The sequence below is a fragment of the Eutrigla gurnardus genome, assembly GCF_963514095.1.
Source record: "Eutrigla gurnardus genome assembly, chromosome: 1".
In the NCBI taxonomy this organism is placed as follows: Eukaryota; Metazoa; Chordata; class Actinopteri; order Perciformes; family Triglidae; genus Eutrigla; species Eutrigla gurnardus.
The window spans coordinates 3,364,180-3,391,044 of NC_139915.1; the positions used below are offsets into that span (position 1 = coordinate 3,364,180).

General features: G+C 43.1%; 1 protein-coding gene across 1 annotated transcript in view; it reads right to left on the reverse strand.

Moving 5' to 3' along the window:
• Window positions 1-26,865, reverse strand: part of LOC311019224 (CUB and sushi domain-containing protein 1-like) — a gene marked incomplete at both ends in the record, with an annotated part of 320,797 nt that overhangs the window by 50,077 nt on the left and 243,855 nt on the right. The window contains 15 exons of the mRNA XM_084018496.1: window positions 698-767; window positions 1,168-1,286; window positions 3,823-3,927; window positions 5,030-5,126; window positions 5,221-5,345; window positions 6,242-6,445; window positions 6,550-6,645; window positions 8,279-8,392; window positions 8,501-8,617; window positions 14,934-15,128; window positions 16,536-16,723; window positions 19,670-19,808; window positions 21,661-21,852; window positions 23,323-23,534; window positions 24,051-24,177. Of these exons, the coding sequence (XP_083874622.1) occupies window positions 698-767; window positions 1,168-1,286; window positions 3,823-3,927; window positions 5,030-5,126; window positions 5,221-5,345; window positions 6,242-6,445; window positions 6,550-6,645; window positions 8,279-8,392; window positions 8,501-8,617; window positions 14,934-15,128; window positions 16,536-16,723; window positions 19,670-19,808; window positions 21,661-21,852; window positions 23,323-23,534; window positions 24,051-24,177 (2,100 nt within the window). The remainder of the gene's footprint in view (window positions 1-697; window positions 768-1,167; window positions 1,287-3,822; window positions 3,928-5,029; window positions 5,127-5,220; window positions 5,346-6,241; window positions 6,446-6,549; window positions 6,646-8,278; window positions 8,393-8,500; window positions 8,618-14,933; window positions 15,129-16,535; window positions 16,724-19,669; window positions 19,809-21,660; window positions 21,853-23,322; window positions 23,535-24,050; window positions 24,178-26,865) is intronic.

Genomic DNA, 26,865 nt, shown 5'->3' on the forward strand with positions numbered 1-26,865 from the left:
ATTAGGTACAATCTTCTGCATTCCTCTAAATCTCTGAGGACGTTGTACTGTCTGTTGACAGATTCAGACATGATGTGGTTGATGCCAATGTCCCCAACTGAAGGGGGAATGCTGGACACATACTGAGGGGGGGGGGGGGTCAATGTAACGGAGGCCCCTTAATGCTGTTGGCTGAGTTAGGAACCCTTGGTTCTCATCACATACACAGGTATTGATCCAGCAGGTGTATTGATCCTATACTGTAAGCATTTGATTACTTCCACGACTCTGATTTCAAGGTTATAACACTACATTCACCAACTGCATGATATACCATTTCTACTATAACACATGACATTCATTTGATCTTACTTTGGCATTATGACAACACAGAATTCTATGATGTGAGGAATTCCACACATAATCAATTGAATTCAATTCTGATTTTATTATCCTCAAAATGGAAACAAAGTAATACAAATTAATGAACTGGTCCAAATCACTCTCTCATGTGAAAATAAACTTCTAACATTTGTTTTTGTTTTTTAGACGGAGGTACGCTCACATCTCTAATCTACTGGAATGTCACTTCACTGTTCATCCCTGTAGCTTCAAAATGAGTGTCGCTCCTGCGGGACACATTTTCTTCTCTCCATTGAATCGATCATTTATAACACAATTTAGCCAGCAGAGCAGTGTGTGTGTGTGTGTGTGTTACCTATGCAAAGAGGAGGAGGGTAATTCCATCGACGCACAGTCCCAGGCATGCAGGAAATGTGAGAGTGGCCCTGAAAGTGATAATACAGCGTGTTGGGTTCAAGAAAGAAAAAATACTGTAAGGAATTTATATGCATGCATTTTATGAGTAAAGTGTGTTTAAGAAAGGGTATAAAAGTGTGCAAAGATTGGGATTTGCATTTGCGTTAATTTAGGATTCAAGTTAATTTATATAGCCCCAAATCACAAATTAGCCTTAGAGCTACAATCGGTACGGAGATCGAGATCCTCCATCAAATAAGGAAAAACTCCCCAAAAACCTTTTAACAGGGGAAAAGGACGACACCTCAGGGAGAGCCAAAGAGGAGTGATCCCTCTCCCAGGATGGTGTGTGTACAGAATAGACAACTACAGAAATGACAATAGTCAGTCCATATGACACTAATAATCCATGAGAATGGTTATGGTTACCTGTAAAGTGTACCCAGACTCACAGGCGAATGCCACCACCTCATTGACCATGTATCTGTCTCCTGCTTTAATGCCATTGGCCGGTAACATTGGCTCTGGACACGTGGTGAGACCGACAGCTACAAAAAAGAACAAAAACACACTTAATCAACTTCATTATTATATCATCACGGTCAACACATGTATTTGTATTCTACACTACAATGGCAGTTTGATCTTCTGGTCCCTTCCTTGTCTACTTTGAAAACATTCTGTGAACCTTCTCTTGAAATGAATACAGAAGGTTACCTAATATCTGTACGTACGAGTGTTTTTGTTTTTCCAACACAAAGGAGAAAATAATACTATTCAGATTAATATGATACAGACCTAACGTGGCAGATTCATTTACAAATGCTCTTGTGTTGTGTGATGTTCTGTTTCACAATACACAAGAGCCTATTCATGAATTGATGGCGAGTACAATAAATACAAAGCTTGTACATCGTCGGCTGTGAAAGCTACCTCTGAAACGTGCTTCACAACATGTGAAGGCAACTCACTAATGACTTTGGTTATTTATTCCCAACCCAATAACAGTTCAACTCATCCTTAATAAGTTTGACAGCAGCCAGCCCTTCATCAAACACTATCAGTCGGGATGCATCTGTGTGTTTGCGCACCTGTGTGTGTGTGTGTGTGTGTGTGTGTGTGTGTGTGTGTTTCACTTGGAAACTTCCGCAGGAGACTGCCCTAGAGCTGTTACCATGGCAACACAGGGGTGGAAGAGGGAGGAGAGTGAACGGAGAGGAGAGAGAGGCATGACTGTTGTGTGTGTTTGCTTGTGTGTCTTGTTGGTTCATTATCTACCTTCCTACCAGCAAAACGATGTGATCCCACTGAGCTCTCTCTCTCACACACACACACACACACACACACACACACACTCACACACACACACACCCACACACACACACACACACACACGCATCCAGGTGGCCGAGCCCCACATGACTGACCGGTACATGAGCGTGTGCTTGCTGCGAGGGATGAGGGGGACCTTTTTTTTTTTTTGATGGAGTGTAAGTGAAAAAGCTGCATGAGACGGTAACTTGGGGAGACACACACACACACACACACACACACACACACACACACACACACACACACACACACACACACACACACACACACACACACTGTGTTATTAGGCAGAGCATCAGCAGGCTGTCAGGACAACTGATCAATGAAACTATTCCATTTGGCTGACCAACTCTCTCTCTCTCTGTGTGTGTGTGTGTGTGTGTGTGTGTGTGTGTGTGTGTGTGTGTGTGTGTGTGCCCCTGCTAGCAAACTGCTCCCTCCGTTCCCTGGTTATGACAGAGCAGTGATGCTCCCTAAAATGCTGACAATATCACAAAGCGCCCCACTAGGACCACTCGACTACAGCGAGACAGTGTCAGCACTTAAGTCTCCCTGACTGGATTTACTATACTTCCGTTTCACTTTATTTGAAGACAGACCAGGGAGAGACGTCTTACTCTATCTACCCTTTGGAGAAAAGCTCCTTTAGTCAGCTTAAGATGATGATGATAACAACAATCATTCACGTGTCCCCAGCAGATGAGTGTGTCCTCTTGCACAAGTAACCACATCATTACCAGACGGACACGGGGACTTCTCTGTTTAGCTAACTGGTTTTTCAGGAGACATGGTGGAACATCAGTGTATCAGAAACGGTTCCAGAATCAGGTAACTGTTCCTCTACTGTTGAGTTGAAGAGAAAATCACCTATCTGCTGACATGTATGTGATTTCTTCTGGTGCGGTACAATCCTCATATTCTTGGCAAAGAGAAACAACATGTCGAATCACTTCCGGTTGCAGAAAAACAAGATGGCAACGGTCAGAACTAATGGGTGACTTTACTATGTTCTTGTATATGATCTAGTGGGCCTAGTGGGCTTGACCTCCACCCATCATGCATGTTGTCATGGGATTCAAAGTGTCACTCATCCAGTGATAAACCAAGCACCGGAAACAAATAGGACATGACGAACTGTCCCTGAAAAGTGACCATTCTTCCAGGTTCTCATTCCCAGTGATGCCGTGTTAACATGTACACTTACACACATACACACGCACACAAATACACACCAGAACAACGCAAACACACACTAAAGCGCTCACAAAAGGGGACGTGTTCATTGATTTAGAAGTGATTCTAAGCTAAAACAACTACTAAGAACTGGAAAGCACAGCCCTGCCCTGACAGGTGTGTGTGTGTGTGTGTGTGTGTGCGTCTGTGTGTGTGTGTGTGTAAATGCACAGTGCTATTTTCCATGTCTATACCTTTGTCTGTGTACATATTCGTATGTGTACGTGCTTTTTGTTCAAGCATGACAAACAGAAGTACTTGTGTGTGTCTGTGTACACGTGAGTGTGTGTGTGTGTGTGTTTCCCTTTACGTCCCTCTAGGTGTGTGTTGTGTGCGTGTGCTCCAATTGTGGGTCTCCGTTCGTGTGAATGCTCTCAGGCAGTACCAGTTCAGGTCACTGACTCTTGTTATTTTATGTTGAAGTTTGGGCTGCAATCATGTGTAAACCTGTGTGTGTGTGTGTGTGTGTGTGTGTGTGTGTGTGTGTGTGTGTGTCTACATATCTCAGATGTAACTTACTTTTGTATTCTAGGTGAAAACCTGCTGCCACAACACTGATGTCACTCTGAAAGTGCAGAAGGAGCTGATTGGATGTTGAGTTGAGGAGGGCAGGAGCAGTGGTGCCTGTCAAAGAATATACAATACAGCAGGATATATATATAGAAAAACAGAGAAATATCATGACATTGTATGGAACACATTGTGGGTATATGTTAAGGCTGTGTGAGCCGGTCCTTCTCCCTCTCCAGGTGCGTGGCACCGTTCAGCACCTGGGGAGGATGAACCAGCAGCAGTGGGGAGAGCTGCTGCTCTCGCTGACTCTGCCTGGGATCGTTGTCCTGTTATGTTGCACGTTAATAAATCCTATGAATTGTCTGATTGTTTTAAAGGAGTCAGTGTTGGATCGTTGTTTGCCCGTGGGCAGGGCATAACAGCACACATAAAGGCATGAGGTTAAACCCATTTGATCACAGTTTAAAGGGAATGTGCACTAGCCCTCCATGGACAGGAAGCAACCCTCGTGTGAAGCTGCTCGGTGGCCGACATCAGAGCACAGTGGTTATAGTGGGCAGCTCCCTGGTGTGCCTCCTTGAGAAGGGCAGGCGCTTGTGTGTGTGTGTGTGTGTGTGTGTGTGTGTGTGTTGCCCTGTGGGCGGCATGTTTAATGTGTGAGAGGTGTGACAGGTATGTGCTCGGGGCAGGTCACAGGGGAAACTCTGCTGGGAAATTGTAAAAGGTTAGATCATTCTTTACCCCGTCTTCTCCCTTTCCCCTTTTATTCCATCCATCACTCAACATCATAGTGAAACTCCTCCCTTCCTTTCCTTCCTCCTTTTTCTTCGTCCTTTCACTGACGGCCTGGAATTTCGGACAAATTCTATGTCTTTTTTTGACATTTATTATTTATTAAAGATATATATCATGTTCTTGGTATTACAGCTCATCCATCACGCATCTCTAGAGCATGCTGCATGTGTACGTATGTATAGTTTAAGACCTGTCACATCTAATTCATCATAGATCTTCTGTGTGTGTCTGTCAATCTGTGTGTGTGCGTGCGTGTATCTATAGTTTAGGAGTTGTCATATCTCATCCATCATAGATCTCTGGAGTGTATGTGTGCTTGAGTGCACCAGGGTGTGTGTGTGTGTGTGTGTGTGTGTGTGTGTGTGTGTGTGTGTGTGTGTGTGTGTGTGTGTGTGTGTGTGAGAGCCTATTGTCATACCAGAAAATGACCCTAATTTAGGAGCTGTCATGTCTCCTCCATCGTAAATCTCCAGAGAGTCCCAGTTGTGCTCAGTAGCAAACGTCATCACTTGGATCTAAATAATGAAACAATGAAAGTAAATGAGCATTAAGAGTGTGCGTGTGCTTCCATGGTTGCGTATCGATGTATAAATGTATATCTGTGTGCACCTGTATGCCGGCCCCTTCGCTGACATGGATCCTCCACAGACAGTTGAGGCTGTTTGGGTAGGGTTCCGGATAGCCAGGAGACAGTATCGTACCGCGACGCTCAGTCAAATTGCCACTGCAGGGAACTAAGGATGGAGACATAAAATATGAATTTCTTGGCCAAGTTTATTAACTAAATAGCTAACAGATAAGACAGGTTGTTGGAATATTGCTTTGCATACCCTAGGACAATATGGTTTTCAAAATTACCACTACAGGGAGCCGGAGAGATAAAATATTGAAAAAAACATTATTTATGGTATAAACTGAGGTGACAGCTGAAGCCGTTTGCAAAAGGCCTGCTCTCAGCAGAGAGAGAATTCATGCAGGCATACATTTAGTACGTTTGAATAAATGTCAAAATCCAAACGTACCGGATGATTCACAGAAAGCATCGATGTCTTATCATTAGAGGTGTAACGATTCATTCGATTAATCGATGAATCGATTGTCAGTCCTATAGATTCTACTAAATCGATCTGCTACAATAAATAAATAGAATGAATCGTTTTGGCTTCACCAATAATCGATATAAATGCATTTAATCGGATGAATCGTGATACTTACTTATGATTAATGTTTTAATACGTTTAAGACACTCTCTCCCCTGCCAGCATGTAGTCTACTGAAAATGTTAAAAATAACTGAGCATATTTTAATTACATTTTTGTATTCAGCATAAAATATTATGCAGGTTTACTTTTTTATAGAATAAATATGTTATTTTTTCACCTTTCAGAAGAATACAGATAGTCTCACTCGCATTATTGCATGTTTATTTAATGGATATAGAATTTTGGTTACAAGTTACTGAATCGAATCGTGGTTTACAGAATCGAATCGAATCGTTACAAAAAAAAAAATCGCCAACTACTGTATTGTTAATCAAATCGAAGTGAAGCCAAAGATTCACACCCCTACTTATCATATATGTTTATATGTTGGTACATGCTATGTAGATTCCAGGCTGGGTCAGCCTTACCGATACAGGTCGGGGTTGTTGAATTCCACTGTGCGAGGGCGCCCGGCACGGCCTTGCACCAGATAGCATTGGACCCCTTCAACAGATACCCGGGACTGCACTCGAACCGGACCACGGAGCCGGCGGAGAACACGGACCCGAGCCGCTGGCCGTACCGAGGCTCCGGCACTGAACTGCACTGGCTGTCGCTGGTGCGAGGCACAGCTGCAATGACGACAACGTAGTTGGGTCCGTGTGATATCAGCAGAGAGACAGTAGAAGTATATGTATGTGAGAGGAAAGAGAGAGAGATAAAGAGTCAGACTTACCTTGGTAGACAAAGTGAAAGCCTCGAGCTGATTGTCCACTCTTAGCATTGAACCGCAGCATGATCTGATTGGAAGTTGCCAATGGCAATGTCTCTCCTGGGACACACACACACACACACACACACGATCGTTTCAAAATGTATGTCATATAAATGTGTTTTTCTCTGCTGCAACCATGGAGCCACAGACTCAACATGACAAACCGGCGCGTCCATATGAACAGAGAACACACTGGCACTAATAACCTTACATTTAACTGCTTTGCATTCAGGCAGGGGTTCCAACCTCATTTCAACTGTGTGTGCAGTCCTCGCAAGAATAGGAATGCAACAACAAACACACACACCAACTCAGAGGGTCACTCACACAGAAATGTATCTGCACACACACACACACACACACACACACACACAAAGTTACAATGATAGATGAGAAAACATGGTGGTGTGGCTGACATTTAGAACCATCATTAGCTGCGTCGGGATGAGTGTGTGTGTAAGTTTGCGATGCCTGTATGTGTGTTAATATGTTTGTGTGTCAGGATAATCAGTCAGTTAGCTGGAACGATGCGCTACGAAGCCGCTCGCCTGTGTGTGTGTGTGTGTGTGTGCACGTGAATGTGCACGTCACAGGGTAATGATGCGGCTAGCTGTGTTGTAAAGCCTGGTGTGTTTCATTCTTTGCTGCCAGTTTTAGCCAAAAAAGGGCATTTCCAACCCAAATGAACTTAAGGAATGAGCCGCCCATTCTGCATTCCATAGAGCGGCCTCTTTGAACTCACTTAGATGGATAGTAGCAGCAACACTTCACCAGGCAAAAACTGACAAATATTCCTCTCCACTGTTGAAATAAGCTCAACGATCTACTCAACGACGGGAAAAGACACAGAAAAGCAAAGCTCGAGGGAACTATCTATCTATCCGGATATCTTTCTGTTTTCTCCACTTCAACTGATGTTTTATCATCAAACTCTCCCGAACCGCCTCCCTCCATTGGCAGCTCCTGCTCTCTATTAAACAGCTTTCATTTTTTTTCCCCTCATAATTCTACAATCAAAGAACTGAACACATATTACAAAGAAAATATTTTACGAGCCCCGATTCCTACAGAAAGAAACTAAATGTCAATTCCAGTGGGATTCCCCTGCAGCAAGCCCCCTGGCCATGACACACAACAGAAGAGCCCGGGACTGGGAGGTAATGAGAGCACATTTGCCAACAACTATGTTATCAATATTTCTTATTTCATTCTTCATACTATGTCATCTATACAGATATATTTGACTCATGTCTGATTCCTGATTCATGCTGTGTAGTGACTAGAAATGATGCCAAGCTGAGATGACTCAAATTTGGCAGATAAGGAAACCCAGGGAGGATGGTGTTAAGGGGTATCAGCGCTGCTCTATATTGTATGGCCCCAGTGAGACGCTTTCCACTGCTGATTTCTTCTTGTAAAGATAACCCGTAATGGATTTTCACCAAATACATCAGTGTCAAATGAATTGTGATAACGGCCACTGGTTCTGGTGTTATACAGCTGCTGAGTGCTCCTTTCTTACAACTATTTCATTATTTCCTCCTTTCTAAGATGTGCTCAAGAGCACAGGGAAAAAACATTACAGCTGAATGGGATCTCTTTAATGATATAGTCGCATCCTAACTTACAATACATTAAAAAAGAAGCATGGCATGTGTTTGATACTCGTATCAGCCAATAGGAGACTGACCTGAATGTGACCCAGCGAGGGAGCTGAGCAATCGAGCGTTCTCATTGGCTCCATCGAACAGCTCCACCGAGTCATTCATCGCTGTCTGGAAAACAGCAAACTGACCAAACACCACTGAAGACGGACAGGCAGGAAGACAACAACAGAAAAGATATTGGTTATCTTTGTGTTAGCCATTCAGTTACAAATCCACAGTAAGGATGTTTGATCATTTCATTTTACCAAACTGTGTGGACACGGCGATGGAGTAGGAGCACGTCTGCCTGGTCGTGTAGTTCAGAGGATAGTTGGGAGACAAGACGACCCCTTCGGATCCACCGTACTGTCCTCCGCATGGAGCTGGAGAAAGACAGGGAATTCACACAGAAACTGTATTATATTCACGTTTCCTTTTTCTCAACTCCAGACGTGTTCGGTGCTCACAGCTTTCTTCTGAATGCTGAAACACTAACAATGATTCTTGGAGCATCTTTAACGGCATTAACACGTGTCGCCAAGTCAACCAAACTCAATGCACAATCTCAGCTGTACACTCAGTTTGATTTTGTACAACACACTTCCAACAAAAGCACAAACATTGATCTCTACACATTATTTATCGCCCTCCACGTTGACAAAAGTAAAAGCACTTCGAGATAATGAGTTCTTCCTTGCATAATCAGGTCATAGACATTTGGTTTGGACAACAATAGAGACCAATTCTGACTAAGTGGGGTGAGAACTATGTTACTGTTTTTATTCATATCATGACATATCACAACAAAGGTTATCCCAGGACACTTTACACACAGAGCAGGACGAGAACACACTCGTGATTTTCAAAGTAAAACAACTTGAGGAGGTGAAAAAGTAGAAACTGTTTGCTTTTGCGATAGATGTACAATGCTGGGTTCTGTGGTTGGCGGGTAGTTTTGCTAAAATGGCCTGTAGTTTTAACAATAAGCAATCAGGACATAACTGTCCAGACATGCGTGTCATTCATCAGCGGGCTGCCCGGTCTGGAAACTTCGTAAACGCTGCCGGGTTACAGAGTAGCATCTTCTGTGAAGCCAGCCTCTCTTCTTCAAGCATACACGTTTGGGGAAGGACTGTGTAAATGGCAGGATGATGTATGTTCGGATCTCCTGCACTTAATGTTAACACAATGTGCAAAGGCCATGTCTTTGAAATAATTCACCTTTAAAGAGCAGATGCAACTTTGTGCAGACGTATTAGGAGAAGGTTCCGATGGGAAGAGTGAGAATTTAATTAACCTGAAATATATTCTACAGAAATCTCAGCACACAAAGCATAAACACACTTAAAGACGTGCAAGGGGAGCTGCACTGGAGAACTCCCTCAATAAAAACAGCTTTTGAGAAATAAAGAGAAAGCAGAAAACTGACACACATCTGAAGATTAATTAACATAATCAGAGGGCACTCTTGAGTTTTGGCCCTGTGATCATTCAATTTGAACACAAAAGTGATTCTCACTGAGTTACTTATTTGACAATAACTAATGAGCATATGTTACCACGGTTACCTTTGAAGGAGCATCAGCGGCATCGTTTAACGATGGCTCGCTGCTGAAAACGGGTCAACGCTGATCCCAAAACAATAGTATTAAAAACCTTAATAAGCCATTACGATGCCACGTAGAATACAGTAGAGTGATACATGCTTCACTGTTGCAGCCTTAATCCAGGTTTGTGAATCCCATGATCTTGTGACCGTACTAATATCAAAACTCAAAGCTGGCGAGTGTATCACTACTCTAATCTGTTATTGTTATGTATTTAAACTGGCTGCATTAAGTTTAGCAGAGAAATGTTGTCCCCAAATACCACTTGGACCACTGTGGCTTCGAGGCGTTGTTATATAATGTCAGATATCGTGCTTTTGATCTGTGTGCGTATGCATGTGTGCATGCTAATGAAAAACAAATTATAGGCAGGGATCTAGTTGAGCATCTAAACAGGCTCAAACTGTAACCCCATCATTAATTATGTGAAATGAATGGAAACAATCTTTAAAAGAAGTCTTTCAGCGATTAATGGCAGATTGTGCTAAAACACACTTATTTATTTAGCTGGTTCTGTGAAGCAGTAACTAATATACATCATCAGGATTCACATTAAAGACTTCATTAAAACCCATCCAGGAAGGTGCTGCAACATAGTGGCACGTTTGTTGTAAGTGCCATGGCAGCTCTCGCCCTCTGCAGAGGAGCAGGATAAAACCTCTGTGATTGAATTCATGTGGTGTTGAACCGCTGCACGGCGTGGGGGGTCTCCCGTATCACTGTACTTCAATTTCAAAAAGCCGATTTATCCCCACTACCGTTGCATAACCCTCAAGAATCAGACCGAACACTGGTTTGATCCATCTCGCCACCCCCGAGAGAGGAACAAGCCTTGTGTGTGAACAGCATGTAGGCGTGTGCACATTTATATTGGTGTAGCCAGCAGAGGCTGAGGAAATTAGTCTAATAGTGAATGTATGTGTAGAAAACAGCAGCACCAAACACATCTGTCAACGTCACACACACACACACACACACACACACACCTGCAGGCCGGTCCCAATGTCCACCCACAGTAACAGCTTTAACGATCATCACCTCTGAGTGTGGATGTGAGAGTGCAGAGGTTGGAGATGCTGTGAGACTTTTGTGTTTTCCCGTTTGTTATCTTTGGTCACTTGGGTGCGATTTTACAGCTTAATTAAATGTGCTGTTGCACATTATAAAATTGAATTATCGCCTAAATGTCATTAGCAATGTTTGATCAAAACAGATGAAAAAATAATTGTCATCATCATGCCCTACTTTACATTTTAAAAATGCCATTGGTGGACATGTTTTTCGAGCTCATTCAGTGTTTTTTGGGGGGTTTGTTTGATGTACTAACAGTATTTTGGACAACCACTTGAGAGTAATTCCCTCAAGCAAAGTCTTCGGTGGAAAGTGTGCATAAAGGACTCAAAAAGTCCACCGGATGGCCCTCAAGCACTTTCCAATTTCACAGTGGGACAGGCCTGAGCCCTGCAGACTTATCAGGAACACATTTCAAAGCCTGTGAGAGCGTGAGTGTGGACATTAAGACTCGGGCTGTATTCTCTGGCTCAGGCTTGCTCAGGAAAACTGATTAGCATGCCACCAAATAAAAAAACTACAGCAAAACTAGGTTTGGGTTCTCCTCCTTTGCTAGACAGCTGTTGTACTCTCCCCCTCCCCACGCCTATCCCTTTCTACTTCCCTCGTATTTCCTGAAGCATCAGAGTAATCGCCCTCTTTCATTCCACTCCTCCAGATATCGATTGATATTCTTTTTGGATTGATTCTTGTTGTGCTGCTACATCCAAACCCTCAGGTCTAGAGGTCTTGTCTTGATCTACCCACAATCCCCAGCGGTGCTGCTCTCGGCTCAGGTGTCAGCCTTATCAAAAGCTTCACACACATGTGCTTTGATCACTCACAGCCTCTGACACACACACAAATACATGCAAAACAAAAATGCCATGCAAGTCACTGTTTCTCTCACATATCCATGTGCTTTGATCATCTCCACACATGCACACGAACCCACACACACACAACACTTTAGTACCTCTCACTGTCTGCGTCTCCTTTCCCTCTTCCTCTCACAAACACACACACACACATGCACACGCACACAGCAATGCTGCGGGGTTGTGGCGAGACCAGAGGAAGATTTCAAATGTGTCCTAAACTTTTAATTTTGAGTTGCGGTCCTGAATAGATTCCTCACAACAAAATAACTGGAGTGGATATTACATAAAGCCGACATAAAAGAGTCCATTTACTTTCATCACGAAAACGCAAAGAGAATAAAACGCCCTGGAAACCTCAGAACAACTTGTTTTATAGTGCTGTAAAAACACATGCGACATAGAGGGGATACGTCGCACTGCTGTACGTGTGTGTGTGTGTGTGTGTGTATGCTCGGTAGAGTGGACAGCATTCTGCCAATCATATTCTGTAAACAACCTTGGACGGTACATAGCTGTATGCTGTTTATGGTGGGTATCATTCCTGTTTATCAGCCCTAAATATGATGTTTCATTGAATATAACACAGTTATCACCAGGCCCATGTGTTCATGTTGTGTTCATGTTGTGTTCATGTTGTGTTCACGGCACATCATCTTGTACAATTTGATTTGGCTAGCCCCGCCAGCAGGTACGACTGGGGCAGCAATGAGTCTGCATTCTGCTATTTATATAGATTTATTAGATTAGATTTATATGTGGAACAACAGCTGACAGATATGATATGTGCCGGAGTCTTGTCTATTACACCATCACAGCTGAAACCTTCAAATCCAAGCAGAAACCGGCTGAGTTACAGGAGAGGATGTTGGGAACTTAACTATTCAAACATAAGGTGTATTATGTAGGATGTAACATTCTAGAGTGTTTGCATGTATTAACATGAGTGGTATTCTGTATCGGGTGTGTGTTTGTATGTATTAATAGCATTAATATAGCCTCTAGGCGGCACTCTGTAATAGCTACGTCTCTCCATTACTTTACCCCTCTGTGTCTCTCATTCTCTCTCTCTCACACACACACACACACACACACACACACACACACACACACACAACCCTATCGCCAGTCACTGAGAATTCCTTCTTCAGCTCTTAGTTACCATGGAAACCAATAAAAGAGCGGTTTAAGATGGGAGGTGTGTGTGAGACACAGAGAGAGAGGAGAGAGAGAGAGAGAGAGAGAGAGAGAGAGAGAGAGAGAGAGAGAGAGAGAGAGAGTGTGTGTGTTATAAGTGGAGAGAGAGCCTGATAGAAATGGTGACAGAAAAATATAGACTAAATCAAACGCAGACAGAGTAGGAGGGAGGTAGAATATAAGAGAGAGAGAGAGAGAGAGAGAGAGAGAGAGAGAGAGAGAGAGAGAGAGAGAGAGAGAGAGAGAGAGAGAGAGAGAGAGAGTGAAACAGTAAAGAGAGAGAGGAGGGAAGAAGAAGAGGAGACAGAGGGAGTGTAAGTGGAGATGTATTATTTAAAGAGGTCTCACCCCTTCTAATGAGTTTGGTCTAAAAGCCTCAGGAGCTGCCCAAAGACAGACAGACAGACATACAGACAGACAGACAGACAGACAGACAGACAGACAGACAGACAGACAGACAGACAGACAGGGTAGGACTGGATTTAGTCAAACTTCTTTGATTATGTGAACTCAGCAGATCAATCCACGTATCTGGGACACAGAAGGACCCGGGCCACCAACCACATTCAGGTCTGTCTCACTGTGAGGAAACTATTAAAACTGTAACTATACCGTACAAATATGGAACAATCAAAAATCAACTGAAAAAAGAGATGAATCTATTACCAGATGAAGTTTGAGGTGTTTCAGAGATTTGGATCCTTTTTTGTTTGATAGAAGACCATGATGTGGTCTTACATTGATAGCCTTATAATGTGACTAAAAGCAACATTTTGGAACATTGCATCTAAATATGATACTTAATCAATTTCAGCCTTATTTTTTACTAATGAACACTTATGTCACCACAAAGAAGGTCCGTTACCAGGACTGGAAGAGCTTCATTTAGCCATAGAATGCAGCAACAGCAAATCAGCAACAGCAGCAGCATTAATAGCAGCAGCAGCATTACTAGCAGCAGCAGCATTACTAGCAGCAGCAGCAGCTAACCTATTCACGGATCAGGTCTGTTGTATTGATGATGTACGCTCTGAATGACTGACTGACGTCTTATATGACTGGAAACCAAATAGAAATGATCTTTCTTGTTCATCAGGTACACAGGTGAGATTTCCTGAAGGATTTAGTTATTTTCGTTGATGGAAATCAGATTTCCTATCGAGTTGTGCAGCTGAAAACAAAAGTGCCGCAGCAGAAAGGAGTGCTTCAGAGACGTTCCCAGATTTGAGGTCGGTTAGATAACTGTCGCACGTTGAATGTTGATGGATGGCAGTCCTGAAATAAACTATAACCATAATGCGAACATGAGATCAAATTACTTGTTGAGCTTGTTTTTTTCTTGCTGTCTGTTATTCGTTGCTGTTCTCAAATAGCTACTCCGAGTGCAATTATCTCATCTTTATTCCCTCCCACCTAACCCCCCCTTCTCTGTCTCTTAGACTTTATTAAACACAGCTTTCACGGGAGCTTTCTGGGTGTTAAGAGGTAGAACTAAGTGTGCATTGTCTTTGTTTTGCTGCTCATTTATGAATTCCTTCCTTGTCCTGCCACGTTGCTGTGAGTTATTTGCATTTTCTTTTACCCATGTGGCACCGAGCCAGGTCTCTACGACTTCAGAGATCACACACACACACACACACACACACACACACTGAATGGCAGTTTGGCAGGTGTCGCTTCCTTGGCTCTCTGGGCTGTCAATCATTTAGACAGTTCAGCCTTCCAATCCCTGACAGCCTCTCTGTCTCCGATGTTCACACGCACGCACGGATGGACGGACGGACACACACACACACACACACACACACACACACACACACACACACACACACACACACACACACGTACAGCCTATTTTTCTGGCTGTTGAGGTTGTTTTTTAATAGGTTATCATAGATTTGGCTCGACGTGAGCGTTCTATCATCACGGCGTTTGCAAGGATACGGTTCATGATGTGCATCTCTTACCTTTACACGACGGCAGAGCCTTGTCCCACACTGGCTTCCCATCATTCCCCATAACACAGGTGATGGTATCGCCACCCACGGTTGTGTAGCCATGGTGACAGTTGTAGGAGACCTGAGATCCCAGTTTATAGTCATATCCTGTCCGGCTGGCGTTCATAATGTTACCAGGGTCAAAACAGGCCTCTCTTGGTTTTTCTGTGGAGAACGGAAATCATTTGAGTTAAAAAAAAAAAACAAGTCCCAACTAACTGGGATTATCACTAAATTATTAATGTTTTTATTTGTTATTATGTATTCATCTGGTAAGTTCATTAGAGCTCATATCACCACCAGGCACTGCGCCACAGTGTCCCATGTGGTACAAGAAATGCTTTTCTCTTGGCAAATTCATGTCATTTTCATTATAATTTAGATGAAGAGTTAGAGCTAACAGTGCATTGTTAATGCAGCCCAATAAGGATTCAGTGTGGAAACTATTGGAGGTAATTTTGAGTCAAATTTAGCCTTTTCTTGACTACTACTAATAAATAATAACACGTTGTATGAAATATCCTCTAATAACATATATATTTCCCTCCCCATATGAGAGGAAGGAGCAAACAAGGGCAATCATGGGCAAGAAAACTCCAAACGGTCTTTGTGACTTGGCATTGGGCCTGCTTTCTTGCTTGATCGCCCAATGTGAATGAGATACTGGGCTTGACAGACAGAGAGAGAGAGAGAGAGAGAGAGAGAGGTGGAGCAAAGATGGAAGTGAAACAGGAGATGATTAAGGTTGTATTTTAATTAGAGGGATGGCAGATGAAAGGTAGTGAATTAATGACAAAAGTACAGAGGTGTGAGGAGACAGACAACAGACAGGGAGATAATCTTTTTTAATTAGAGATAAATGGAGGGAGAGAATTATACTCTATAACAGAGCACATCTAGTCTCTAGTCAGTCAAACAACTAATAATCAGCTTCACATTGACTGTTAAATCAGCTGCAGTCAGGCTGCATCTGTAAAACCAGGATGAGTAAACATCTCCTGGGCTGACATGGAGCAGCATGCCCTTTCAACTGAAAAACACTTCTGATGTACAGCAAGCCTGAAATTAATAGAGTAGCAGCTCAAATGTTATCCAGTCTGCACGACACTCCTCAATCGACTTTTTAATCACTACACTTCATAAACACAGACAACGTGGTTTCTTATTTTGGTGCGTCGGGCACCGACTCCAGGTTATTAAACGCAGGGCCAATTGTAATTGACTTTTCAGTTGCAATATGCATTCAGTGGCGTATTTAGGATTTAAGTCCTTCATTGTGCTGTAATGTCCTGGACTCAACCTGGGACAGCGCTGTCATGCCAGGCTCAGTTCAGCAGAGAGATACACATGGTTGGGTAAATGTTCAACCTTCTCACATTTAACTACTACTAACGCAGCTACTCCTACTACTACTTGATAACAATGATTATGCTTGTACTGCTACTACTACAAGTACTTCTACTTGCTATATGTGCACTACCAGAACTAAACTATCCAAGAAGAATTCTTAAATGTGACCTTGCAGGGGATGTGCGAGGGTATTATATGAAGGCAAAGTTTGGGTGTAATTACCTCTATATTCAATGGCGAACCCAGACATGCCCAGCGATGCATCCGATCTGAATGCCAGGAAGAGACTGTTACCACTGCTCTCTATTCGCTCTGGGGCCTGGTTGCCTTGGAGACTTGCTAGTAACGGCCCATTAGAGTCTTCACCCTCATAGATGTGCAGGAAGTCGTAACTTGGCTCCATGTTGAAACTGTGGGACGGAAAACAAAACGACACGACCTTGGGTTTCAGACACTAATAGGTTCTTTGTGTTCATATTAAAATCCTGCAAACGATGAACCAATCATGTGTGTTTTACTCAAATACCTGTTTCATTTAATGAGATTGTGCTATCTCTCTTCTAATTGTCTCTTTAATCTGACTTTCATTTAGACATATTAGACATATATGTGTTGTCGGCATTAAAAATGAACGATTTGAGTGTGTGTTGTTGTTTCCTCTATTTGAATCTAAGCCAGCAATACATATTTCATTTCATTTTTCATTTCATATACTTTAATATCAATATTATTATTATTATTCTATCGGTTTTGATAGAGAGAGACTGTATTCAAACCTATCTCTGTGTTTTTTTAGTCAGAGTGTGCATGGCTCACTCTTTCCCCTGTCTGCTTATCCTCCTCAGTGTTGGTACCGTGTGTGAGCACCAGGGGCGCTGTAGAGCAACCATGTAGATGAGCAATATTGTTCTTAATTGGCGTTGTGTAGTAAAGGAAATGAGAGTTATAATGAAGAACAACAGCTTTAAAGCATTTTTTGAATCAGGAAATGCGTGTCACGCATTAATCATGCCTAAAAATGCAACAAAAAAAGGATACATTATAGAGATTTTTAAATCAATCAATCACAATATTTACAACTAAAATGCCTTTTCATGAGGCACATTTAGACAATTCTTCTTTCCCTTACTTGAAATGTTCCATTTACTTTATGGCACATACAGACGTCATTTCCTGAGTTTGGTCAAAATAGGCGTTATTGATAACAAATACTATTGGAAAGAATTTGTTGAGGTTACATTTTTATTTTTTACTGAAGTTAAACTAAGTGTGAAGCACGCTCAACTTTAAGCCCTGTGTTTCTATCTCGTGCAGAATGGGCTTAAGGGCAAATAAGCCCTTTTGCACTGACAAAGCATTAAAATGATCCGTGCTAATACCGTTTGCATTAGTGATAGAATCTGAATGCTGAAGCTACTAAATGTCATACGATCTCATACAGCAGAAAAAGGATAAGATCATAACCTCTCGTGGCCGACGAAGACAAACACAAGGGTCCGTTAATACTTTAACTTTAAGAGCATCCTGCAAACTTAAGGAACTTTAGTTTGTTAATTAATTATACACACAGAACCGTCAGCGCTTTATTATGAGAAGAATGCCGATGTTTTTCCACTGAGTGTAATTATAATACTTTGTGATATTTTATAGAGTAGAGAATATAATAACACCTTTCCTGGCTGATACCTTTTAGTGTGAGTATAACAGTCGGTTGGAAGTGGAGGCTCAAATGATTGTTGAACGTTATGTGATGCCACAATATGAAATCTGATTTCAATGGACGTGGATTTGATTCAAAGACGCAAGTCAGTAGTAACTGCATTAATATATAACATCTGAAGTTTATCTTTATAAAACACAATTACAAGGTTCAAATTGGATAAATAATGATGAAAACACTCACAAAACAACCAATATCAATACAACTTAATTAAAAGTAAAATACAAACTGTCTCACTGTTACAACAGAAGGGAATTATCTCTTCAGCTGAAAAACATGAAGCCAAAATTGGGTCATTTTTTCTCCTGTGGCAATCTGGAGAAAGTCCGCTTTGCTTTTATCTCCTTTATGTGAAACTCCAATCTCCACTTTTGCCTTAGTCATAAGCCCCTAACCACTGTGACTTGTAAAATATTCACTACTCGGGCACAATCAGGACTCAAAATGGAAATGAACACTGCCCTATTACCAAAAACAAAACATGGAAACAAGCATTTGACTTTTTAGATCAAGACGAGAGTAGAGTATCTACCAAAAACATACATGTTCTGACGTTCCTGAACAGATCCAGGTGGTCGTGTCATTCATGTCTTCCATGATGCATATGAATAATGAGTTTACACTGATTAACAACAGCAAAAAGGCTGATTGAGAGATTTTGGCCCAGACGGTCAAGAACAGATCTAATTTCAATTTCCTGAAGCTTTTAAAGGTGCGATCATCTCACCGCAAATTAACCATTAAGCTTCTTTAATGATGTTAGCAGTGCATTTTACTGTAGACTAATGAGGTTTTCCCCACTCAGTCGGGTTCATTAGAGCCTGATCCCTGACTATAAAGCACACACATTGTTTACCCTGCCACGGAAAGTTTGCTCTCGAACAATTCACTCAAACTAAACTCAGAAAACAAAGTGCATGAAGGCTGTTGCATTTTTAAATTTACGCCAAAAGAAAAATACCTTTGAGAAAGTTCTGTGGGGCTGCTGTCCATATATTAGTTTGTAATGTTTCATGTTTTCTCAGGTATTTTGGATAAACAAATTAAAAATTAAAATCGCCGTTAAGACCATTCCCCCCCCCGTGATGTGGTGCAGACACGATGCCTCCAAAGGAAGGGAATAAAACCTCGATGTATCTCTCTTATTTTCTTGTTCTTATTTTCTTGTTGTTGTGAAATGTTATTTGTGATCTGTTCATAAGACATTTTCTAACAAAGAATATCAATAAATAATTTTAGATTTTTTTCTAACTGTATTACTGCACAATTAACCAATACAAGGCAGCAACAATATATATATATATATTACAATGTTTTCTAAGTTGAGTGAAAATGTTTGATTAACATTGGTTTGTCATAAAGCTACACGTTTATTTTGAGACCTCTCAAGTCCTCCACCAAAATAACAGCCTTTGAAACAATACAACAAAGTCAATAAATGATGACATCATTTCTGAAATAAAGATATGCGGGCTCATTCAGACCATTTTTAAAGTGGACCAAAACCATCTTAAATCCATGAAATGATGAAACCCAGGTAGGAGTTTGGAGAATCAGATGAGCTGCTGTTTAAAGCCTGAACACAGGATGTACAAGTGGTCACATCCATGCCGTGTGTCACATTTACGTAGCTTACCTTTTGAAGATGAGAGCGATGACAAAGTCAGGGTTGACTCTGACTCTCCAGTCACACTCTTTACCCGGGGGGTAAGACTGGGGGTAGTTAGGAGACAGAATGACTCCCGACCGGCCGCTGACGTTACCTCCACATGTCGCTGGAGACACAGCAGAGAGAGAGAGAGGGAGAGAGATACAGAAAGATGATTACGCAGCATTGGGCTTGGGGTAATTTGGAAAGAGAATCACCCCTGATTGGCCGCTCAAATAACCCCTAAAGGTAGGCAGAGCGGAAGAGAGTGAGTTAGTGATGGGGAGCGTGGCAGGGGTTGGTTGGGAGAGACAGAATTACCCCCGGTGGAGTGTTGATATTACCTCCACAGGTAGCTGGCGAGGGTGAGAGAGAGAGAGAGAGAGAGTAACGCTGGGGGTAGTAAGCAGAGAGAATCACCCCTAGCGGTCCTGTTATCCCACAACAAGCCGAGAAGCAGGAAAGAGATATTAGCAGGAGACACAGAGAGATGCATTCGAGCAGCAGTTTGGTGATGTGAGGGCAGAATTTGAAACATGGAGAGATGTCTTGAGGGTGGCAGGTGGGTGTGAACGGATTATCAGCAGTGAAATAGAGGTAAACAAAGGCATTAACAATTGGAAATCACTCACACACACACACACACACTTGCAGACTAGGCTGTATAATGTTGGTTTAATCTCACAAGCTCTTGAGCAGCCACCCGGGGGAACGTGAGGAGAGGGAGGTGCACGTAGGCCAGGATTCCAGCCCCACATTTTATCTACAGGGAGGTCACTGACAAAGAGTCAGAGGCAACATCAGGAAGGTGTTTCACAAGGCAACTCCAACAAATGTGCTGGAGGACTTCCCAATAGCGCGGGCTGATAAAGAGGAGGATGACATCACGTCTGCGGCCCCTCGCTGGGAGGAATCTTCCCCAACCTGCTCACTATTAGACTCCCACCTTCAGCTGCGTCTGATGTCATACCTCATCCTCACGTTTACGGTCATCTCATGACATTTGACTGGATGCAGCAGTTAATCAGCATCCAGAACGTTATTCATATTTGCTCCAGTTGCTCGTTTTGTGCCACTTGCTCCGTGAGGACAATGAAAGGCTCTTGCTGCATTCCAGATTGGGTCTGTTTTGTTGACTGACTCTGCTATTCCTGCTATTTTATCAAAAAAGATTTCAGACTTCACGGCTAACAGCCATCTCCTTTGTTTGGCGAGAGACTCGAGTGTGTCGGAAGGAGCTGAGGAGGAACAGAAAAGAAAAGGAAAGCACACCTGAAAGTGGGAGAGTGAAAAACAAACCCAGCACTGTGAATGAGGTGTGGACTGAATGTGGAAGCTCACTGGGCTCTAAGCAGTAGGTGAGGCAGGTGATGACGGAGAAAAAGAGCAACGAGCTCCGGCTTTTCAACACTTTTCAAACAGAAGCCCATTACAGCTACCTGCGTCATTCTGATGTTACACTTCCCACTTTCCTCCCTCGTTTCCAGTCTCAGCATCCTGGGTCTGAGTTCAGGAGGTTTTGGGGATCCATGTTGATTTTAGACGTGGTCCACCGACGGCAACAGTGCTCTTGCTTATCCCAACAGGTTCTTCAGCGCTGGTTCAGCTTCTCCTTGATCCTAAAGAGCACGCCTCCAGTGAGGAAAAGCCATCTGATGCTCCAGCAGCATCACTTGGAATTAGAGATCACCTCACCAGCAGGCTTCGGTTGATCTTCCTCAAAAGAGTGTTGGTTGTGTCTGAACAGCACAGAGGGCCATACGGGACCCGATCTGTCCTCTTTGTTTACTTTTACACTTCTGACTCAAGATAAAGCTCTCCATCATCCAGCCTCGGCCCTCGGCCTTCCATTGTTCCACGTATTCATTGGAGAACGTGATGAACAGTATCTCATACATCTTAATCAAACTCTTACTGAGTCCACATTTTTAGGGTTATGACATCACAGCATCATCTGTTCTTCAGTGGCGTCCACCTACCTACACACGTTGGCGGGTCGGGCTGCCAGTAGAACCTGTTATCCATCCTCACACATGTGATGGTGTCCAGGCCTTGCAGCTGGTAGCCTGGATCACACTGGAACGTCATGCTGTCCCCGGGCTCCTTGCTGTCCCCGTATCGGGAGCCGTTCACGGGGACGCCCGGGTCGTTGCACGTCGTTGCTGTAGTGGCTGCAGAAGAGAAACATATTGTAGTACCGTGTAGTATATAGACACAATATGTGCTGTGTACTGATTGGGATTACTGTCGTCGTTATTAAAGGTAGCAGGGTGGATGGCGATACGTGTGACAACCCAACCTGATCAGTCAGATCTGGTCTTTTTGCTTTCATTTAGTGGCTCCCCCAATAAGCAATGCAAGGTTTCTGTATGAATGTCAGTATTGTCTATTACGTTTCTGACAAATCCCGGTGGTTTCCATGGTGTTTTGGTTGGAGATGATAGGTACAGAGCAGAACAAAATGTATTCCCATCTGTCATCTATGTTGCTGACCCGGGGGTTAGGACCTCTCAGGGGATCACACAATAAATCGAAGGGATCGTGAGAATATTTACAAGACAGGACAGGGAGGAGGGCCCTGGTCAAAAATACTAGTAGCATTTAATACAATCCACACCAAACATAGAAATGATGATGATGTGTAAAACCACATTATTGTATATTTGACACAGAGGGAAGAGAGAGGACAACATAATAGAACAAAACCAAGACTGAGAAAGATATTTGATGTGACATAACCCCTAAAAATCATTTGCTCAATAAATTGCAAAACCTTTCCTTTAAATAAATCATTGTGACCAATACCATTACCTTGGCTTTAGTAAATCAACACCGAGGTAAATATCATTACCATAGTAATGGAATAACAGTTCTCTGATTAGCATGTTAGTGAGTGCAAATATTTACTGTTTTAAATATGGGGGAAAGGAAAAAATCTAATGTGTGTGTGTGTGTGTGTTTGAAAGAGAGAGAGACATAGAGAGAGAGAGAGAGAGAGAGAGAGAGAGAGAGAGAGAGAGAGAGAGAGAGAGAGAGAGAGGGAGAAAATGTAAACATTTATGCATCTCTTTAATCGTCTGGACAGTTATGTGTGTTGGTGTTTGTGATTTTGAGATTTATATTTGATAATTTTGGAAGTTCAAAATGTCAGACTTCACCGAATTATTATTATCATGTGCTTTTTTTTATTGTAACCATTATTTTTTTTCATCCATTTCTAAGTGAAATGCTATTAAATAGCTAACTAGCCTTAAACTAATCTCATCTCCTGGTTTCCCAGGAAACAACCACCACTGAGCCACAGGTCTCTGGGCTTCTTCAGCGGTTCCCCGGGTGACATATTCAATTTCTCATTTGTCTTTGGCTTTTCAGAAATCCTGTTAAGTGCAGAATTAATTCTAGATTAATTCTCTTACATCCAATATAAATGAAGCTCATTTAATAACTAAAACTATATGTGTGATGAGTTTGTTAATTAGCTAATTTAATTGCTAATTCAGTAATTGGTTTTTCTTCATGAATGAATGTGGGGGGACAGAGTGAGTTAGACCACCCAAATCAGTGATTTAGCACAATCACGGAACGTTTCTCATCGTTTTCCCCTCTTCCATGTAAACTCCAGTTTAATGATTCCAACTTACTGGAGAACTGGATAGAAAAGCCTTGCTTGCTGATGAAATAATCAGAATCAAACTGCAGTGTGAGTATGTTGAAGGTCGAGTGACTATCCTCAGGTAGGGCCGGGCCTGACCATTCCTTCAACAGAATCCCTCCATCCGATGGCCCGGATGGACCGTCCCAAACTCTCAGGATGTCATGGCCGACCTCGGTGTCAAAAACGATGAAGTGGAGGCTGAGGAATCACACGAGGAGATCAGAGATCCAATACAAGCATTAAGAACTGTTCTTTATTCAGTACTTTTACCGAAATGAAGTCAACCGTAAAATACAATGAAGCCGAGCTGAAGAAAGACACACACACACACACACACACACACACACACACACACACACACACACACACACACACACACACAGTACAACTTGTTGAGAAACGCGGCGGTGGCATAATGACTAATGTGGTGTACTCCTCTACACAGCGGTGGCTTTGACAGTGAACAGTTATCTGTAATTAGTGAATATATCATTACCTGCCAGTGTGAGTGTTTACCTGTACGGTCGGTGGGGAGCCAGGAAGCTAACCTTCTCATGGCCAGAGCAGAGCTACTCTACTTGTTAGTTCTTATTTCTGCATGAAGAAACAGTCTTGGCTAGTTTCCTTTCATGTAAAGAAGAAGAAAGACCTAACTGGAGGCATCATCACACTCACCGTAGCCTTGATGTGTATCTCCAACTGCTTCTTAATTACCTGATAGTCTTGCCTGTGTCGGCCTCGATGGTCCAGGTACAGTGGAGGTTGTTGTCGTACGGAGCAGGATATCCCGGGGATAAAATCCGTCCCGACACTGCTCCAGTTAGGTGACCTCCGCACTCCGCTGCAAGGACACCAGACAGAGGGATGATCAGGGAAAAAAGCTCTTCTATTTAGGGCCTTTGTAATCCATCAAATCAGAACAGAACTCCATTTTCATCTTAACCAAATGAACAAAACCACAGCAGGTCCTACACATACTTCTACACACATTTAACTGGACAGCTCGAACACAGAGGGAGCATCAGAGCATTTAACAATGCAGGGATTATGGGTAGATCGCTGCAGCGTGACTATGATTAGCTGCTCCGCCTTAGATCATGTTAGAAACGTACAAAAACATTTCAACTCTATTTGAGAACATGAGTCACTTTTTACAAGGTGGAGATAAATCCTATGAATCCAACTGCATTGTCATGGTGATCCTGAGACGTGCTTCTTCTGGATCATTTGTTCAAGCTCGTCCTTTCACAGTGTTTCTCCCTCTCAGTTAGTGTCTTCATAGCCTCACTGGGTTTCTCAGAACCAAGACCTGACCATGGCCTGACCCATGACCTGGTCCATTACCTGACCAATACCTGACCCATGACCTGGCCAATGTCCTGACCCAAGACCTGACCAAGACCTGACCAAGACCTGACCCATGACCTGGTCCATTACCTGACCAATACCTGACCCATGACCTGGCCAATGTCCTGACCCAAGACCTGACCAAGACCTGACCCATGACCTGGTTCATGACCTGACCAAGACCTGACCCATGACCTGACCAATGTCCTGACCCAAGACCTGACCCAAGGCCTGACCAAGACCTGACCCATGATCTGGTCCATGACCTGACCCAAGACCTGACCCATGTCCTGATCAAGACCTGACCCATGATCTGGTCCATGACCTGACCCAAGACCTGACCATGACCTGGTCCATGACCTGACCCAAGACCTGACCAAGACCTGACCATGACCTGACCATGACCTGACCCAAGACCTGACCATGACCTGACCCAAGACCTGACCATGATCTTACCCATGTCCTGACCCAAGACCTGACCAAGATCTGACCCATGTCCTGACCCAAGACCTGACCCAAGACCTGACCATGACCTGACCCAAGACCTGACCATGACCAGACCCAAGACCTGACCAAGATCTGACCCATGTCCTGACCCAAGACCTCACCATGACCTGACCCAAGACCTGACCAAGATCTGACCCATGTCCTGACCCAAGACCTGACCATGACCTGACCCAAGACCTGACCATGACCTGGCCCAAGACCTGACCCATGTCCTGACCCAAGACCTGACCAAGATCTGACCCATGTCCTGACCCAAGACCTGACCATGACCTGACCCAAGACCTGACCCATGTCCTGACCCATGTCCTGACCCATGACCTGACCATGACCTGAGTTGGACTGAGCTAAATCCTCTAAGTTGGGGCAGGGTCGTGTGTCAACATGTCTGCCGTCAGAGAGGATCTTATCTCGTAGTAACGGTAGTCAAAGCTCTGTCCACCTGCTGAGTCATGATCTCAACAGGAGAGATATTAGTCACAACGTTTTTATCTTCTTTTATCGTCTACATCTCGTTGGCTACAGAACATGGTGAAGGGGAAAATATGACTTTCAATCAATGAGTCTTTCCATATGAACAAATAATTGCTGGAATTCGTTGCCATAACTTTGTTCCCAGGACATTGTTATACATCGCTGCTGTTTTTAACTTGGCGGCTTGTTAATCGATGAGCAGGAAGCTGCTGCCAGTGTTGGCGTTCGCTAGGATTTGCCCGGGTCGACCATGTTTTGGATGTTGCTATGTTTGCTCACTGCAGTCTGTTCTTTGGAAATGAATTCATGCACATTAGGTCGGGCTAGCTTTTCCACGGGTCATTTCAGATCCAGTCCAGCCTGTGAAGAGTTCTCCTCTCAATACAATCTGATGCTTGTTATAATCCGTGGTCTTTTTTCCAGCTTGCTTCACATTTTCAGTTTGTCTCTATGCGAGGTGGCTGGCTCCCTGACTTCCCTGTGTAGTACCCTGAGGTGTGAAGGTTGAGTTAAATGAGAATCAGTTAAAAAGGCCTTGAATCATTACATCAACCTTGAATTATCCAAGCTCCTGCTATACAGTTTCAAGGCTGGTGAATAACTTTGATGGCTGTTTTCCCTTAAGGATCTCCCAATAGTGTTCAAAGTTCAAGAAAAAAAAAAGGCTGTTTAATGCACAAGAGAGAACTGGCTTTTGTGTTATTTCTGTATTGTTTTCAGTGCGAGGATCTGGGGAGATAGCAGGAAGCAGGGGAGAAGCCTGGGAGCAGATTGGAACTCATCATGGTAGTACATGGTAGCCCGCTGAGCCAGCAGATCGCTGCTGATTAGAAAACAGTTTATGCTTCATATCGCTATGTGCATCGCGTGTTTGAGTGAGTTAAGAGGACGTCTCCGTAATCTACAATACCATGACAACCTACTGCTGCTGCATTACCCTCGGCAGAACGCTCACCAATAGACGGGAACACAAACACAGGAAGTAAGTCATCACACACGGCCAGACACATACTTGAAAACACTTTCACAGTTACACAAGCACACACACACGTATGGATGGACACACCCACGGACATATTATAACCATTTGTTTCAGTGATGGAGAGCACTCTGCTAGGTTTCACTGTGGAAAGCAGGAAAAGAGGGGGAGAGGCACAAAGAAGAGAGAGAGAGAGAGAGTAATTTAGTAGGTCCGGGCCGATGA